The sequence below is a fragment of the Dromiciops gliroides genome, chromosome 1 (assembly GCF_019393635.1).
Source record: "Dromiciops gliroides isolate mDroGli1 chromosome 1, mDroGli1.pri, whole genome shotgun sequence".
Taxonomy (NCBI): Eukaryota; Metazoa; Chordata; class Mammalia; order Microbiotheria; family Microbiotheriidae; genus Dromiciops; species Dromiciops gliroides.
This window is the reverse complement of record NC_057861.1, coordinates 388,147,938-388,165,505: the sequence shown is the minus strand read 5'-3', so window position 1 is coordinate 388,165,505 and position 17,568 is coordinate 388,147,938. Positions and strand designations below refer to the sequence as shown.

At 37.0% G+C, this 17,568-nt stretch overlaps 1 protein-coding gene across 1 annotated transcript in view; it reads left to right on the top strand.

Moving 5' to 3' along the window:
- Positions 1-15,667, top strand: part of PPWD1 (peptidylprolyl isomerase domain and WD repeat containing 1) — a 32,999-nt gene extending 17,332 nt beyond the window's left edge. The window contains exons 5-11 of the mRNA XM_043971341.1: positions 289-736; positions 4,091-4,281; positions 5,158-5,347; positions 8,094-8,275; positions 12,526-12,607; positions 14,194-14,376; positions 15,386-15,667. Of these exons, the coding sequence (XP_043827276.1) occupies positions 289-736; positions 4,091-4,281; positions 5,158-5,347; positions 8,094-8,275; positions 12,526-12,607; positions 14,194-14,376; positions 15,386-15,529 (1,420 nt within the window). The 3' untranslated portion in view covers positions 15,530-15,667. The remainder of the gene's footprint in view (positions 1-288; positions 737-4,090; positions 4,282-5,157; positions 5,348-8,093; positions 8,276-12,525; positions 12,608-14,193; positions 14,377-15,385) is intronic.
- Positions 15,668-17,568: the final 1,901 nt, after the last annotated feature.

The window sequence follows — 17,568 nt, the reverse complement described above, 5'->3', positions numbered from 1 at the left end:
TCTTCTTCTTCTTCTTCTTCATTTTTGGGTGGGGCAGTGAGGGCTAAGTGACTTTTCCAGGGTCACACAGCAAGTGTCAAGTGTCTGAGGCTGGATTTGAATTTAGGTCATTCTGAATCCAGGGCCGGTGTTCTATCCACTATGCCACCTAGCTGCCCCGCTTTTGCTCCTTCTTCTAAGCTCAGACCAAACTGGGTGATTCAGTGGTTCATGGCAGTTGTTGAGATAGTAGTCATTTTTAGTGTTCACTTATTATATTTCCTGATTCCTAATTCTTTCCCTTTTCAGCTATTCTCCTGGACAGTGTGAATGGATTTATTGCCCAGGGGATGCCATATCTTCTGTTGCTGCTTCTGAGAAGAGCACAGGAAAAATATTCATCTATGATGGTCGAGGAGATAATAAACCACTTCATATTTTTGACAAACTCCATACATCACCCCTTACTCAGATACGACTAAATCCAGTTTACAAAGCTATAGTGTCTTCTGATAAATCTGGAATGATTGAATATTGGACCGGACCTCCCCATGAATATAAATTCCCCAAAAATGTGAACTGGGAGTATAAAACTGATACGGACTTATATGAATTTGCAAAATGTAAGGCTTATCCTACTAGCATATGTTTCTCACCTGATGGAAAGAAGATAGCTACTATTGGTTCAGATAGAAAAGTTAGGATTTTCAGGTTTTTGACTGGGAAACTCATGAGAGTCTTCGATGAATCATTAAGTGTAAGTCCATTTAACTTCAATTTAACGTTACAGTTGAAAAGTACACCTGGCAATGATTCAGTTACATTAAAAAAAAACCAGTCCCTCCTACTAGTATCTTTGTGATTATACTACTTAGTAAACTACTTGTGAGAAGGTAGGGGGTTTTTTGGTGGGTTGTTTTTTGTTTTTGTTTTTTAATTTTTGTGGGGCAATGAGGATTAAGTGACTTGCCCAGGGTCACACAGCTAGTAAGTGTCAAGTGTCTGAGGCCGTATTTGAACTCAGGTCTTCCTGAATCCAGGACTGGTGCTTTATCCACTGTGCCACCTAGCTGCCCCCAAGAAGTTTTAAATTTATTCCATTAGGAGATTGTTGTTGTTAGGGGAATATATTTCTGCTTTTCTAATAAAAACTGAAAAAAAAACAGGATTAGTTTTACAGAAATTAACTCAGCCAGCTTTTCTAGAACACATTTATTCTATAAAATGACATCTGTAGTTTTCCCTTTTTAGAATCATAAGATTTTCAGCTAAAAAAAAGGTTCTTAAGGGCTTCTCTCATTGAATAAATGAGGAAATAGGCTAATGAAGGTTAAGCAACTTGCTCAATAAAGGTCACACAGGAACAGAGATATGTTTCCAAGTGAGATAAATTTCTGGTTCATCATGATCCTATTTGGGGTTTTCTTGGCAGAGATACTACAGTGGTTTGCTATTTCTTTCTCCAATTAAGTGATTTGCCCAGGGTCACACAGCTAGTAAGCGTCTGAGGCTGGATTTGAACTCAAGTCTTCTTGACTTCAGACCCAATGCTTTATTCACTGCACCACCTAGCTGCCTCTACCTGCTGTTTTTCTATGATTAAATTGGAGTTTTTCAAATCCGTTCAGAACTTTTAGAGCAAAGAATGATCCTTAGAGCACTATTTAATCCAATGGCCTCATTTTGTAAATAACAAAACTCATCCACAGAATAAACTGCTGACCTCTTTGGGTCATATAGCTGGTTACAGAAAGAACTAAGGATTGGAACCAAGTTCTTCTACCTCCAAATCTAAATACCCCTTCTAATATGCTCACCCCATTAGCACTTATTGGATAGCCACTGCTGTGGCTGCAGGTCCATGCCTTCACTGCAAATTGCAGGGGAAAGTAATTGCCCTAAATTAGCACTTAAAGGGCTTGCCCAGGGCTCCAAAGTGCTGGGCGGGATTCAGGCCTAGGATTTATAGAACCCATTGTGCTTTGCTACCTTTGCTCCTTGGTGATTCCCTGAAAACTTGGTAACATTTATGGGTTATCTCAGTAAGAGGCTATTCTCAGGGACTCTACTTCTAATAGAAAAAAACAAAACATTAAATTTAAAGAGTTTGTATGGTGTAGTAGATAGGATAATAGACTTGGGGTCAAGAAACTCAGCCATTGAATGGTTGTGTACTGGCTAGATGAATAATCTAGGCAAACTGCTTGAACTCCTTGAGCCTCACTGTAAAATGGGCATATTAACCGTACCTGCTGCTCAGGGTGGTTTGAAGGATCTAGTGGAGTAATGTATACAAAGCCTTTTGTATATCATAAAGTGTTATGAAAGAAAAAAAAGTCTCTGTTCTGAAAAGAAATATAGATAAGATGCACACATTGGGGGAGGGTGCAGGAGTGACTTACACTGGGTATTATAGAATTTGTAATATGTAAATATACTACATTTACAACGTAAAGCTTGAAGGCTGGAGAAAAGCACCTAATAGTAGTTATATGCTTTGCTAATTGTAGGGGGATAAGCTTTGATGGAGGCTTTTATGGGGCCAAATGACTACAAGTAAGTTCCAGGCCTGGAAGCAAGAAGCTAAGACTTACTCAGCTCTCCTGAGTGTTCAGCGTGTACCACAGTTGTTTATGCAAACTGACCCTGACCCATGGAGCAGGGACAGATTATTCTGGATCACCCTGACAAATTAAGTGATAAAACATGTACTGAAGTTTCAAGTGCCATTTTCCTTCTGCCTCCAAGGTCACAGACACTAGCTGTACACTTAGACATCAGGGCTGCTTGGCTGGATTTCATAAGATACTCCTAGTCCTTGCTCATGCACCCAGCCTGATACATTTCAGCTTTGGGAAATTCTATTTTGTGCTACCCTTCCTATTTCCATTAAAATGTGAGGAACAGCTTCCAGAAAAGGGCAAGGTGATGAGATGAGGAAAGAGCTTTTAAGATTTTTTGTACTTAATTTTAAAATAATTCATGTATCAATGAAAAGACTAAAGTCCCGTGCTAGTTTGTACCAAGGAAGCTCTATATCCTCTGCCTAATTTTTCCACTGCAATAAAAAACCATTATGGAACTTTGCTATTTTGGCAGCAGACTATGCAGTGATGCTCTGATGGGCCGAAGGATGGAAAAGTGAATCAGAAACTGTAGTGTCCTTTGGGAAGCTGGCAAAGGGTAGTGCCAGGATATCTATCTTTATCTGCCAACCCAAACCAAAGGACTTGAACTGTGGTTTAGATGTAACTACTACTTTTGAAACTTCTCCTGGTTAAAAACCTATCTTAAGGAAAAAAATATATAACTGAACCACATTCATAAAAAATAGTTTAGGTGTATTTTAGTGAATAAAGCAGTGTATTGGGTTCTGGAACTGAAATAAATTAAGTTCTACTGTGATAATAATAGCTAATATGAATACAGCACATAAAGGTTTATTAAGTACTTTAATTCATCTGAGAGAATATACCAAAATGTAACAATGAACCTATAAAGTAGGTAACTGAGGTATTCATCCATCTATATTGCAGATGAGGTGCCAAAAACTTAAGTAACTTTCTCAATTATACAGCTAGGGTAAGAAGCAGAATTTAAATTGTTCTCTCAGTTGACTCCAAGTCCATTACTGCCTCAGCCAAGCTGAGGGTCTTGAGTCTCCTTGAGTAGATCATTGAAGCCTACTATGCTTCAGGATGCTCATCTGTAAACTGAGGATCTCAAAGGTCCCTTTCAGTGCTGAATCTGTGGTTCTCTGAGCATGTGCTTCTCTTGCTGATTTAATACTAGCCTAGGATTTTTTTGTTATTTCAAGGATGAGAGTAAGTCATATATTTCAGTACATGAAAATTCAGAAATGGCAATAAATGGGTAAGAAAGTAGATTGTTTTCCATAGTTTTCCAAAATCAGGAAAAATAACTGGTCATGTCTGATTCTTTTTATATTGAACCTACCACAGCCTATGTTTACCCTAAAGCTCAGGTTTTGCTTTGTTTAAAAACCTCTTGCAAAGACACAGAAAAAGTAAACTTTCAGGGCTCAACAACAAGCAGTAAAGACTTCTTTGTTTATTGCTCTCCCATAAGAAATGGCTGTTTTGTTTCCTAGATGTTTACTGAGCTACAGCAGATGAGACAACAACTACCAGACATGGAATTTGGACGGCGGATGGCTGTGGAGCGAGAGTTGGAGAAGGTGGACGCAGTGAGGCTAATTAACATAATTTTTGATGAAACTGGACACTTTGTGCTCTATGGAACAATGCTGGGCATTAAAGTCATCAATGTAGAAACAAACCGGTAAGTCTTAATATAAATTGTTTCCTTTTTATGTATTTAAAGTGGTTTGACATGAAGGGGGTCCATTCACGCTATCCTCAGGGAAAACAATAGGAGTTTTGCTTGTACAAAGACCAAGTGGATTGGGACCAAATGCCTAAACTTAACCAAATGTTATGACTTCCCTTTCTGGTATTTCTGTTGTGTATAATCTCATGTAAAAACTTTCCATCCACATGTGTAAAAAAGCAATGGTAAGAAGATATGCTTAATATTTTAGACTTTTGGCTTTTTTATTTTTTGTTTTTCTTTCAAAAACAAGCTTCAGTCTGTCTTTGGCTTACTGATTTAAATTAAGCTGTAAATAAACTTTTCATGTAATATATTGCCAAAAATCCTAACCACAGAATTCAGCATTATGGCCTGCTAGAAATAAAGTCAGAAGTTAAAATGCTTGAAACCACAAGAAGCCTTTTGTGCAAATAGTCAGCTTCTTAGTGCGGACTAGCCACAATCAGATACTGTCAACTGAATGAAAAGTATGTCTTATGAAAAAAAAAATCCTACTCTATACATTCCTGCATATAAAGTAGTTTGTACTGCAGTTCTTGGCAGTGCAAAAACCCTAGAGGGCTATAGGGAGGTTAGAACGAAAGGAGATTAAAAATACCCAACTGAAAGTCAGAACTTTTTGTACAACAGGAAGAAATGACAGACCTGGGACTTCGAAAAAGTATAAAATTTAGTGATTTAGGTGGGTGTGAGAGACAAAGAGAACAGTAATTTTACCTTTCATCAGTCATTTCTTATGATAAAGAATAAATTGCTTCTATACTTTTGCCTACATAAGTTCTTATATCACTTAAGAGATAATTTTTACTTTGAAATTTCTTACAGGTGTGTGCGTATACTTGGCAAGCAAGAAAATATTAGGGTGATGCAATTGGCTTTGTTCCAAGGGGTAGCCAAGAAGCATCTCTCTGCAACTACCATAGAGATGAAAGCATCTGAAAACCCTGTTCTTCAGAACATCCAAGCTGACCCAACAATAATTTGTACATCTTTCAAAAAGAATAGGTTTTATATGGTATGTGGTATTACTGAGAGACAGACCCATCTCTGAGTTTGGAAAGGTCATAAGAGGTGTGAAATAATTTATGCCTATACAAGAAGCTTCTACAAATTGTCTGACAAGTGGTTACCTAACCTTTCCTTGAAGACATACAGCAAAGGAGAACCCCCATGCCTCCCAAGGAATCCCATTGCACTTTTGGTTAACTCTTAATTGTTAGGAAAATTTTCCTTAGTTCAAGGAAATTGATCCATGCAACTTGAAATATGCATTCTGCTACTTATACCTTCAGCTACGAGTCCTGACCCCTGGTGACTGACTGGTGAAGCAGGTTTAATCTGTTTTACATCACAGCTTCTTCCCCAAACTAAACATTCCTACTGCCTTCAGCTGATCTTCATATGGCATGACTTTGAGATACTTTATTGTTATGATTGCCATCCTCTGGACACCGCCCATTTTACCACAGTCCTTCCTTAAATGTGATGTCCAGAACTGATCCCAGTACTTCTGATGTGATTGACCAGAGCAGAGTACATTGAGAGATTATCACCTCCTTCATTCTGTATTCTCATGCAGCCTAAGGTCACATTGGCTATTTTGGTTGCCATATCACACTAAAACCTCCAAATCACATTTAGGTGAATGCATGCCTTCCCCATCTTTACACCTGTAAAGCCTACTTATTAAATCTAAGAGTAAAACTCTATCCTTAAATTTCCTCTTAGATTTGGCCCAGCACTGTATTCAGTCAAGATCTTTTAGAATCTTGACTGTCACCTAATATGTTAGCTGTCCTTCCCAGCTCTGTGTCATATGAAAATTTGATGAGCATGTCATCTGTTTTTATCAAAGAAATGGATAAAATGTTGAATAGCTCGGCACTAAACCCTGGGGCATTCTGCCAGGCAACTCCTTTCACATTTATTCTGAATCATTAATTTAATGACTTCTTTGAATCCAGTCATTCTGCTGGTTCTGAATTTAACTGTACTATTATCTAGCCCATTTTTTTTCATCTTGTCCACGAGGATAACATGGGCAACTTTGTCAGATACTTAGCTAAAATCCAGATAAACTATGTTGACATTATTCCCTTGATCATCAGTTTAGTTTCGATTCTGTGCCATTTCATCACTATATCTTCAGTTTCATCTTTTAATATCTCAAGATCTGGTGCGAACTGTCTCATGTCCTCTGTAATGGGTTGCAAATGAATTGGTATTCCAGATTGATGATGCCCTTAACTACTGTGTCTCTCTGCTTTGTAGATCTGTCTAATATTTGTACCTGAATTGGTTTCTGTTCTTATTAGGCCTTGTTAGAGTTTTTAATTCAATATTTAAATGAAACTATTACCAAACTATTACCTCAGTGATATGGATACTCCTTCCATTAATAAAGAAGGAGCAACCTTCCATATCCTCTCATCCTTTTTTAGTCTTGATTATGTTCTTTGAAGGATTCTTCAGTGAAAATCCACCCAATGTACTAGAGACTTTCCTTAGGTACCAATGAGCACTCTTGTCCACCTGGTTTTTAAAGATTTATTTAAGGTTGGGCAGCTAGGTGGTGCAGTGGATAAAGTGCTGGCCCTGGATTTAGGAAGACCTGAGTTCAAATGTGGCCTCACTCAGACAATTGACACTTTCTAGCTGTGTGACCCTGGGCAAGTCACTTAACCCTCATTGCCCCACAAAAACAACAAAAACAAAGATTTATTTAGGGTAGACATACAAAATATAAAAGTCTTTGGTCAAATAGCTAAAATATAGTTGTAAAGATCTGTTGAATTCAATATATATTTATTTTATATACTGTCAGAAAATTGGTCAGTATTCTTAGCTAACTTTTACCACTTCACTCCAAATACTTGACTAGGCTAGGCAAACCCCTGGGCGTCTGCCAAATTCCATTATTTTACCACATCAACAAAGGATGACAAAAAGAGCAAAGAGACAGAATGGGTGTAGGGCAAGCAGAACTCCCTTACCATAAAGCAGCATCCCCTTCATATTCTCCTGGTTCTACTGGTCTCCTGCTGTGGGCCAGGAGAAACTTCCATGCTTTGGCATTCCTTAATAGTCACTTAGTTTTCAGTCTTTGCCCCTCAGGAATCCATAGAAGAAAAAGAAATACATGGGACCGAGAGACTGCCCAAATTTGCACCCTACATGGCTTCCCCATGGTTCATCCAGAGCAGCAGGATTCTGCAAGAGAATTGTCAAATATATGGGCTCCACAGCACTCCCCAGCATGGCTTGAACCAGATTAAAATCATTGGGAAATATTTCACAAAAATAAGTAAAAATATCATAAGCATAATGTTCATGTGTGTTTTGCTAAATCAATCTATTATGTATGGTTTATGGGCCCCGATTTCTTTTTGAGTTTGTTACAACTGTTCTACAATATGAACTCTAAGTACTGGCAGTGATGCTCACATGAAGCAGGTGAAGAGGAAATTTCTTTCCATAGAACTAAATCTCATTTTGAACATTTCCCTTTATTACATTATAATTACTTCCTTAGTATGTTGATGTACAGGGTTTTTGATTTAAGTTATTTTTGGTTGCTTTCTTAGAATTATGTATTTTGATTAATACAAAGAAGGCAGACAAGTATATATAATATATACTTTTTGTCTATACTCTTTATTATAAAATTAAAGGTCCTTGGGTTTTTTTAGCATTGTGCAGGTGAAACTAAACTACCATTGGTATGAAAATATAAAGTTGACAGAAAAACTATTTTTCTTCAGTTCACCAAACGAGAACCAGAAGATACAAAAAGTGCAGATTCTGACCGAGATGTGTTTAATGAGAAACCATCTAAAGAAGAGGTGATGGCAGCCACTCAAGCTGAAGGCCCCAAACGAGTTTCTGATAGTGCCATTATCCATACAAGCATGGGAGACATTCACATCAAGCTTTTCCCTGTTGAGTATGTACTAATATTTTTCATTGTAGATTAACTTTTGGGAGCACTGGATAATATAAAATATGCAGATTTTATTATGTGGTATTTCTGAGATTATTTTAAAGAAACATGCTGTCATTCAGAGCTTAGGGGACATTACAAAAATGTTCATTCTACTCACTGATATTTGTTACAGTAGAAGGTAATTCAAATCAAGTTGTTCTACCTGAATTACTGATGCGATCATGTAAGGAAATTGACTAGTTGTGGTGTATCATAACAACTAAGGTTTTGTGCCTATTAAAATGAAGAATTGGTAATCATTTCATGAAGATTATAGTTCTTAAGGAAGAAAGGAGGAAGCATGCAGAACAATGATTGTATTCATTCAGTATGCATTACTGAGTGCCTACTGTATGCAGAACAGAGAGCTAGGTGCTACGGAGAAATAAGATGATTAATTTGACTAAGTAAATGTTATTGCTGCCTTGTCCTAGGTATTGTCCTGGGTGCTTTGAGAAATAGAAAGGTTAAGGCCTGGGGGCCCAGTCTTCCTGGAGAAATCAAAATAACAGTAATACAAAGCATAAAGCAGTTAGTAACATTTAAAAAATAGAATCGAAGGGTTATAGAAGTTAAGATGGGGCAGAAATTACGACTGGCTTTCAGGGTCTGGAGGAGGGAGTCATGGAAAAGGTGCCATTTCAGCTAGCTTTGAGACAGGTAGGATTTAACAAGAATGGTGGCAGAAAGCATTCTAGGTACAGAAAGGTATAGTGTTTGGGGAGAAAAATGTGCAGTTTGGCTGAAGCATAAAATGTGTGTGGAAAGAATAGTGGGAGGGTACAAACAGAAAAGTAGATCTATGAAACATGAGACCTGGAAAGCACTTTAAAGGTCAACTCCCTCACTATATTAGATGAGGTCACTGACACTCAGTAGCAAAATTACCATATTTCCCAGCTAGCTCCTGTCTGACCCAGGAGTAGGTCTAGCACTCAAGTCTCTATGGAAAGACCAGTGTTCTTTCCACGATGATGGGTAGGACATATTGGCAGCAGGGTACAGGAGCAGAAAAAGGACAGAGTGAAGATGATCCAGAGTTTGTAGGCTGGAGACTTCTAGAGTGCTGAGACAGTAGTTAAAACAACATCGCATTGGGGCGGCTAGGTGGCGCAGTGGATAAAGCATCGACCCTGGATTCAGGAGTTCCTGAGTTCAAATCCGGTCTCAGACACTTAACACTTACTAGCTGTGTGACCCTGGGCAAGTCACTTAACCCCATTGCCCGTGAAAATTAAAAAAAAAAAATTAAAAAAAAAAACAAACATCGCATTGAGGAATGCAAAGAAAGTAAGGCGGGCCCAACAGATTGGACAGAGACCCAAGAACCAGAGTGAGCGTGAAGATCAGGCTCTAGCAGTGATAGGAATGTAAAAGTAGAGGAAAGAAAAAGTTTTAAGACCTCAAAGTAGTCAGAACTGTCCTTAGTGAAGTTGATGATCAGGCTGTCACTGGGGCTAGTGGCTAGCATAAGTAATGAATGAAATAGGTCCCTATATTTGAAGAGCTTGAGAGGAGTTCAGTTCAAGTTTTTAGCTTTAGTTCCTTATCTAGATTTCATCGTTTTCTTTCCAGAATCCAAAAGAACAGATAAAATGAAAAAAGAATAATTGGAAAAGCAGAGTGGTATAGTGGATAGCCATGTAGGATATAAGAGGCTGGACCTAGGTTCATATTGTCTCATACTAGTAGTGTGATCCTGGGCAGATCACTTGACCTTTCACAGCCTCAGTTTCTTCATCTGTAAAATGGGGATAATACTGTACTGTCTGCCTCATTTATTTGTTGGGAGAAAAGCATTTTGCAAAACTTAAAGCACTATATAAATGTGTTATTAAAATGACTTTTCATCTCATTTTAGATTCTCCCCTCTCCATCCCCCCAAAAAGCATGTCCTTATTTGGGAAAATGATTTACATTTATAAACTCATAAAGGGAATGCATTGGGAAGGATGGACAGAGACTTACCTAATTGGCAGAATACTACAACTTGTAGCTTCTAAGAAGCGGTGTAAGGCAAATAGAGAGGCACTATTCTAAATGACAAGTAGTAGAACCTGACAATATAAATGGGGTCTAAAATGTTTATCTGTTCATTGATGATTAGAGTAGATCAAGTCAATAAGTATTTATAAAGTGCCTACTGTATGTATGCCAGGCCCTTTGCTAATTAAGGTGGGAATGCTCCACTGCCCTTGTGTTTTTAAACAATAGTGGAGGACAGAGCTGTTGTTCAGGGTCAGCTGAGTATTTGGGGAAGCAGGAAGGATGACAGAATAACCACAATTGAGACGTCTTTAAAATAGTTCTTAATTTTTATATTTACCTCCTAAGATTTTGCAGCTTTCTCATTTAACTAATTTTAGTCTCAAAAAAGATCCATAAGGGAAGGATGAGTATTTTTCTTTCTCTGAATTTGATAGGTTAGCCATGTCACCTTATTATTTACTCTTAGTTTTAAAGAGGTCAAAAATTATTCATATATTTACAAATAAAAATAATTCAATAATTAATCCAGAATGCTTGAGGGTTTCAGTTGAAAAACAATGATTCTTTGATGTATTTAAAAAACCCAGCACTTTATATATTTATATTCTTTTTGTTGTAACACCCAAGACAGGCTGTAAAAGTTTATGCAAATTTTATTTTTGTTGTTTGTAAAACTTAATCATTGAGGCCTCAGAAGAAGTCAAACAAAGTATTTTCACATGAGAGGAAGCAGTAGTGGAAAGGGTGATAGGAGCTGGGCTCCTTGTGACTTTGAGCAGGTCACTAAATCATTCCTTATTGATAAGAGGGGAGGGACAGGTTAGATTAGATTATCTCTAAAGGTCCTCTATATAAATCTGTGATTCTTTTGATTGTTTAATTAGATGTTAATATTTTCTGAAATTTGAATCTACAATGCCAAAAGCAGTTTTTTATATATATATATATATATATATATATATATATATATATATATATATATATATGGGAAGGGAATATTATGAAATACAGGCTGCAGAGGTAGATTGCATATAGATTATGGGGGCATTAAACTATGGATGAATTGAGTAAGGAGTTCTGTATTCAAACCTAGTGGGGCAAAAAGAACCACTACATTTTTTGAATGACAGTCAAACCTGTGTCTTAGAAAAAAAATCTATTTAGACAGCTGTGGGGATGAGTTAGAATGTAACCAGAAGATGAAAATTGGTCAACTAGGGGCTATTAAAATAGTTCTGGCAAATTCCATAAACGTATGAACTAGGGTGATGGTACAATGTATAGAAACAAGGGGAAGGATACAAGAACTAATATAGAAGAGAGATTCATTAGACAGCTGATTGAATGAGAAGTGAAGGACCTGAGATCTGTGCATTTGTATTTAAATAAAACTGATTTCCTTTAAAATCCCATGTGTTCTGTTTATTTAGAAACATTATTTTTAGCAGGGGTCCCTTATGCTTCACCAGACATTCAAAGGGGTCCATTGACCCAAAAGAGGTGAAGATCCTCCAGCTTCTGGTGGCTTTGGGGTCATGACCTCAGGAATTTTTGAACTGTGAAACAGAAAGTTGGCAAGGGATCAAAGGATGATACAGTAGAAATAAAGAACATTTCATATCTTAAAAATAAATTGATGTTCCTATAAAATTGACTTGTTCCTATAAAATTGACTTACATACACTTTAGAAAGCTTTGCTTATTACCTAGTATACAGGTATATCATTTATAGAATTAAATATGTTGTTCACGGTTGTTTCTATTTTTTAAAAATGTCAGGAGTTGATTTTGATTACAATGTATCTTATAGGAACACCACCTCTGTGAAATTAGAACACTAAGATTACATGAATATGATATGGTTGGGCTATTTTTAAAAGGATTATTCTTCTGGCCCCATCTACCTCATTTTTTCAGAACCTCTCCTGAACATGACTTTAGCATCTAATGAATGTTAGGAAACTGCATTTCTGGGGATGTCCCCAGAGGGAGGAAGTAGCTCCTCAAAAGGCATAAAGCCTAACCAAAAGAGATAAAAAGAGTGAGAAGATATTTTACTTTCCACTCTCTAGGCCTGAGTTGCTTTTGAAATCATCTAGGAACAAGGAAAAAATTATGATTTATAAATTTTGTTTAGACATGAGTTTAAATGTATTTAGGAAGAATTTTTTGCATTGTTTTATAATTTACTTATATTACACTTAGAATGTTTCTTTTTTTAGGTGTCCTAAAACGGTGGAAAACTTCTGTGTTCACAGCAGAAATGGTTATTACAATGGACATACATTTCACCGTATTATCAAGGTAAAATACAAACTTCTTTCATAAGATTCGAGGTAAAAGGAATGACTCTGCTTTTGAGTAACTTCCATTGGAATTGAGCAAACATAACTGTGAATCAGCTGGATTAGAATCAGTCTACAATAAATGTAGACTCGTGTAATGATTGATCCAGTATATGCTATTTGCCAGAGAGCTGGGAGAATGACAGAGTAGTCACATTAGTGTGGGGTAGTGATTGAGAAACATTTAAGCAGATTGTTTAAGGACAGTATTCGAGGCTGGTAGGGAATGGTGTAGCAAAGGCAAGGCCAAGAACAAACAGAAAGAGTCATGATAGTTTGGGGTAGAGCGGGCCATGTGAGAGAGGAGAAACCTCATCATATGGTAGTCCATTCTTTCCCATCTCTCTTATTCATTCCATTCAGATTATAGCTCACTGGAAAGAATATTGGTTTTAGCATCAAACTGAAATTTGACTCCCAGCTTCCCTTAATATCTGTGTGACCTACAATAAATCAATTCATTTCTGGACTCCTCAGTTCCTTATATATAAAATGAGGAACTACTAAATGCAGACAAGATGCTGCTAATGTTCCTTCAAAAATCTCATCTATGATGAGGGCGTTTCTGCTGAGTGGAAGATGTGGAAACCTCTAAGACTTTAAGGATTTCTTTACTTCACATAAAGCCTAACAGTGAGGTATTTTTCAGCAAAGTACTTTAATTTATTGCTCTGTGTATACTTCTTTGGAGCTTGTCAAGGAAGAAAACTAATTTATAGATTCATGATTAGTTCAGAGAATCCTGGGACTTAGAGTCAGAAAGGACTTCAGAGATGTAGTCCAACTCCCTCCTTCAAGCTGAAAACTTTACTCCAGGGTCTAGAAAGCAGCAGCTCATTCTGAGCCGAGATTCGAACCCAGACTCTTGGTTTACGAAGTCTGTCATTTTCTTTTTCACTGTACCACATTGCTTGCTACTCTCCCATTTGATGTTTTCTAACATTGTTCGTTCTGATTGGTTTCAGTGTTTGTTGGGAAAGGAACATTTTTCAGATTTCTAAGGGAACATAGGATAGTGGAAAATTGTGATACCTGTCTCCTTAAGGAGCTCAAGAGGAAGTTTTCATTTTTGCCTAAAATGAACAACCCTTGAAAGTGTCATATTCTTTGAACACCAAATACAGTGCTTTGTGTGAAGTAGAAAGAACATGGAACTTTGCAGACTGCAAGACCGTGGATGAAATCTTGGCTCTGACACAGCCCTTCTGAGCCCAAGCTTCAATAACACTTATAACTACTAACTCACAGAGGAGTTAGGATTCATTCAGATAAAATATGTGAAAGCACTGTAAATTTTAAGATATTTTACATAAATGTAGGTAGAGATTTAATAAATGATAACTGAATTGAATTGGTGAAAAGGGGAATACCACCTAAACTGAGGCATTATTTAACTTTATATCAACTTAATTTTTTAAAGTAGGTTAAAAAAAAATCACTGATGTCTGACAGGTATTGCCTTCGGGAAAAAACCACCATGCAGTTAATTCTACTGTGTGCTTATGTGAAATTGGATCTAATAATATACTTGTTTTCCAAATCTAGGGTTTCATGATTCAAACTGGTGATCCAACAGGTACAGGTATGGGAGGTGAAAGCATATGGGGAGGAGAATTTGAAGACGAATTTCATTCAACATTGAGACATGACAGACCATATACACTCAGTATGGCTAATGCAGGTGCCAATACTAATGGATCCCAATTCTTCATAACAGTGGTGCCAACAGTAAGTGCAGCGGCATTAAATGCTGTGTATGCATATGTGTGTATACATGTTTTGTTGTAAATCAAGACTTGCTGGAGTATATTCTAAGTGAATAAACTGGGAGATAGGGTTATATTGCTTCTGTACCTGTATAGCCACCAAGATAGAAAAATTAAAGGAATTATAAAGACAACAAAATATTAAGTGAAATTCAAAAGTTTTTAAATATCACGTAGAGGAAAAAACCCTAACAGCTATAATAAATTTTCAAACGACTAATCTTTAGATGACTTTTTAGAATTAATCACGGAAAAGTGTTGAAAACTTATTTTGGACGATGATGGAATTGGAGCATTTACATAAGTTTGGCTATAATAGAGGACTTGTAGTGCTAATCCAGGTACCTCTGGGATCTTCCAGGAAACTTGATCTTTTGTTTCAGTTCCTCTCTTTAAAAGGAGGCAGGAGATAGACTTATTGGTAATCTGACAGCAACATTGTAATAATTTTTTTTGAAAGCTTGAAAGCTAAGGTACAAGTTAAGTGTTCTTGTTTTTTAAAGATAACGATGGAAGCTGCATATACAGGTTTTATATAGATTCATATTTTCTTTTTTTTCTTTTTTTTTTTTTGGTGAGGCAATTGGGGTTAAGTGACTTGCCCAGTAAGTGTCAAATGTCTGAGGCCAGATTTGAATTCAGGTACTCCTGACTCCAGGGCCGGTGCTCTATCCACTGCACCACCTAGCTGCCCCACCCAGGTTCATATTTTCAATAGTGCCAAGCATAAAACTCTGAAAAGGTATTTTGAAATCACCTGCCACTGTAGTTCTTAAATTACAGATTTTAGGTGAACAATTTCTTCCTATTTCATGAGACCTGTGGCAATGAGAAATGAATTTCAAATATCTTTACCAGATTTAAAATCTGTTTATTGAAGTGCCTAATGTTATACAAATGGAAATCTTTGCTACCAAATTTAAGGATGTATATACGTAACTTTTTTTCCCTTTATCTTTCCTCCGATACAGCCTTGGCTTGACAACAAGCACACAGTATTTGGACGAGTAACAAAAGGAATGGAAGTTGTGCAAAGAATTTCCAATGTCAAAGTCAATCCAAAAACAGATAAACCGTATGAAGATATCAGCATCATTAATATTACTGTCAAGTAAAACCACATTTTCAAGTCCATTTTGAGAGTATTAGTCAGTGAAAGAAAAAATTTTAAAGCTCTAAGACAGAATAACCTTCCAAACTAATCATGTATCTCAAGTGCTCAAGAGTATATTTTTGTATTTTATTAAAAATGATTTAAGATACTATGCCTTTGTTTGTATGATTTCTATGTAAGATTGTAGCTGTGTGTCTTTTTTCCTTGTAAATGACATTAAGGTAATATGCTACTAAGACACTGAGATGGGCCAATATGCTTTGACAGTTTATACAGGCCTTTTCTTTAAATGATACTGAATAGTACTAATTAGCACTAGTCACTCATTATTCTTAGCTTATTAAAAAACATTTCCCTCACTTCCTACTGCACACACAATAGTACATTTTCAAGCCTTTCACTAGAGCTGATCTGTCTTCCTTTAAATTTAATATAGGGGGGTTATGAGTGAATTTGGTTATGGACCTTGCCAAATAAAAACAAGGCACTCAGTTGGCAGAGCGGGCAACAGTCAAAAGGCCACAAGGTTTTTTTTGTTGTTTTTTTAAGTTCCTTTATTAAAAGGAGCATAAACTATATACTTACCTCTTCAGGTCCTTAGAACATTCTTTGACCAATCCTACTGGGCCATCACCAACATTTGTTTTAAAAAAACAGGAGTGGGGCAGCTAGGTGGTGCAGTAGATAAAGCATCAGCCCTATATTGAGGAGAACCTGAGTTCAAATCCCGCCTCAGACACTTGATATTAGCTGTGTGACCCTGGACACTTAACCCTCATTGCCCCACAAAAATACAAAAAAAAAACCAGGAGAGCCTGTCACAGGACCATAGTCCTATGTAGTATGTAGGGTACATGTTCTTGATTATCAAACATACCACAGTTGCCCCTCTAGTCAGGAGGCAACAGCAGTGTTTCCCTTCCCAGCCCTGCCACCAGCCATCCTTGTGGAGAAGCAGCCTGGCATCTGCCCCTATAGATGTGGTTCCTAGCAGCTCCAACTGAAGATGAAGGGAAAAAAAGCTCTTGACATTATCAAATGATTCAACATCAGAAATGGAAATATATTACCATCTCCATCCTAAGGGCCACTGAGCCTTTCCATCTAGCTTGCAGCTAAAACCTATATGTACCATCTCCCCTGTCTGTAATAATTTTTCCTAAGTTGAATCCCACCTTCCAGCTCAGCAACCCTAAACAAGTCACACTCTGAATTAAGGTTCCTCATCTAAAAATAGGGAGATTATTAATAAAAACTAACAAGATAGCCCTGAGGACCAAATGAGAACATATGTAAATAAAGTATGTAATGAACACTAAAATCCTATACAAATGTCAACTAATATTTTGTACCAAGGGAACACTAACGTATCTGAGAAAGAAAAAAAAAAGATGAAAAAATTAGTTTGTTTAATGGGCCAAGAACAATGAAAAGAAACAAAAAGGAATTTAAGTCCAGAACATGACAATTTCTCAGAGAAATCTAGGAAGACTTGTATGAACTGGTGAAGATTTGAAGTGAGCAGCACTAGGAGAACAATTTTTACAATAACACTGCAAGGACAGTGTGGAAAGACATAAGAATTCTGATCAATATGACAAATGACCAATCAGGATTCCAGAGAAACTGATGAAACATGCTACTCCACACCAGAGCAGTGTTGATGGGATCAGGATGGACAATAAGATGATTTTTGGACATGGTCAATGCACAGGAATTTGTTTTACTTGACCTATGCCTATTTGCTTTAAAGAGTTTTTTCTTTTTTTAATGGAGGGTGGCTGGGAAGGTAGAAGGGAGAAGAAATTAATACTTGATAATTAAAAATAAGAGAATAAAAAAGTTCCACCACCATCCCCCCCCCCAAAGCGAATTAAGTAGACCAAGAGACAAATATATAGGACTAACAACATAAGAGTTCTAAAAAAGGAAGCTGAACTTTATCCAGTCTCCTCCAACAGATTGCCTCCTCTTTGATCCTCATTCTGATTGATAGATCTTCAATCTCTGTCTACTGGCTCCTCAGCTGCCTTTAACCAT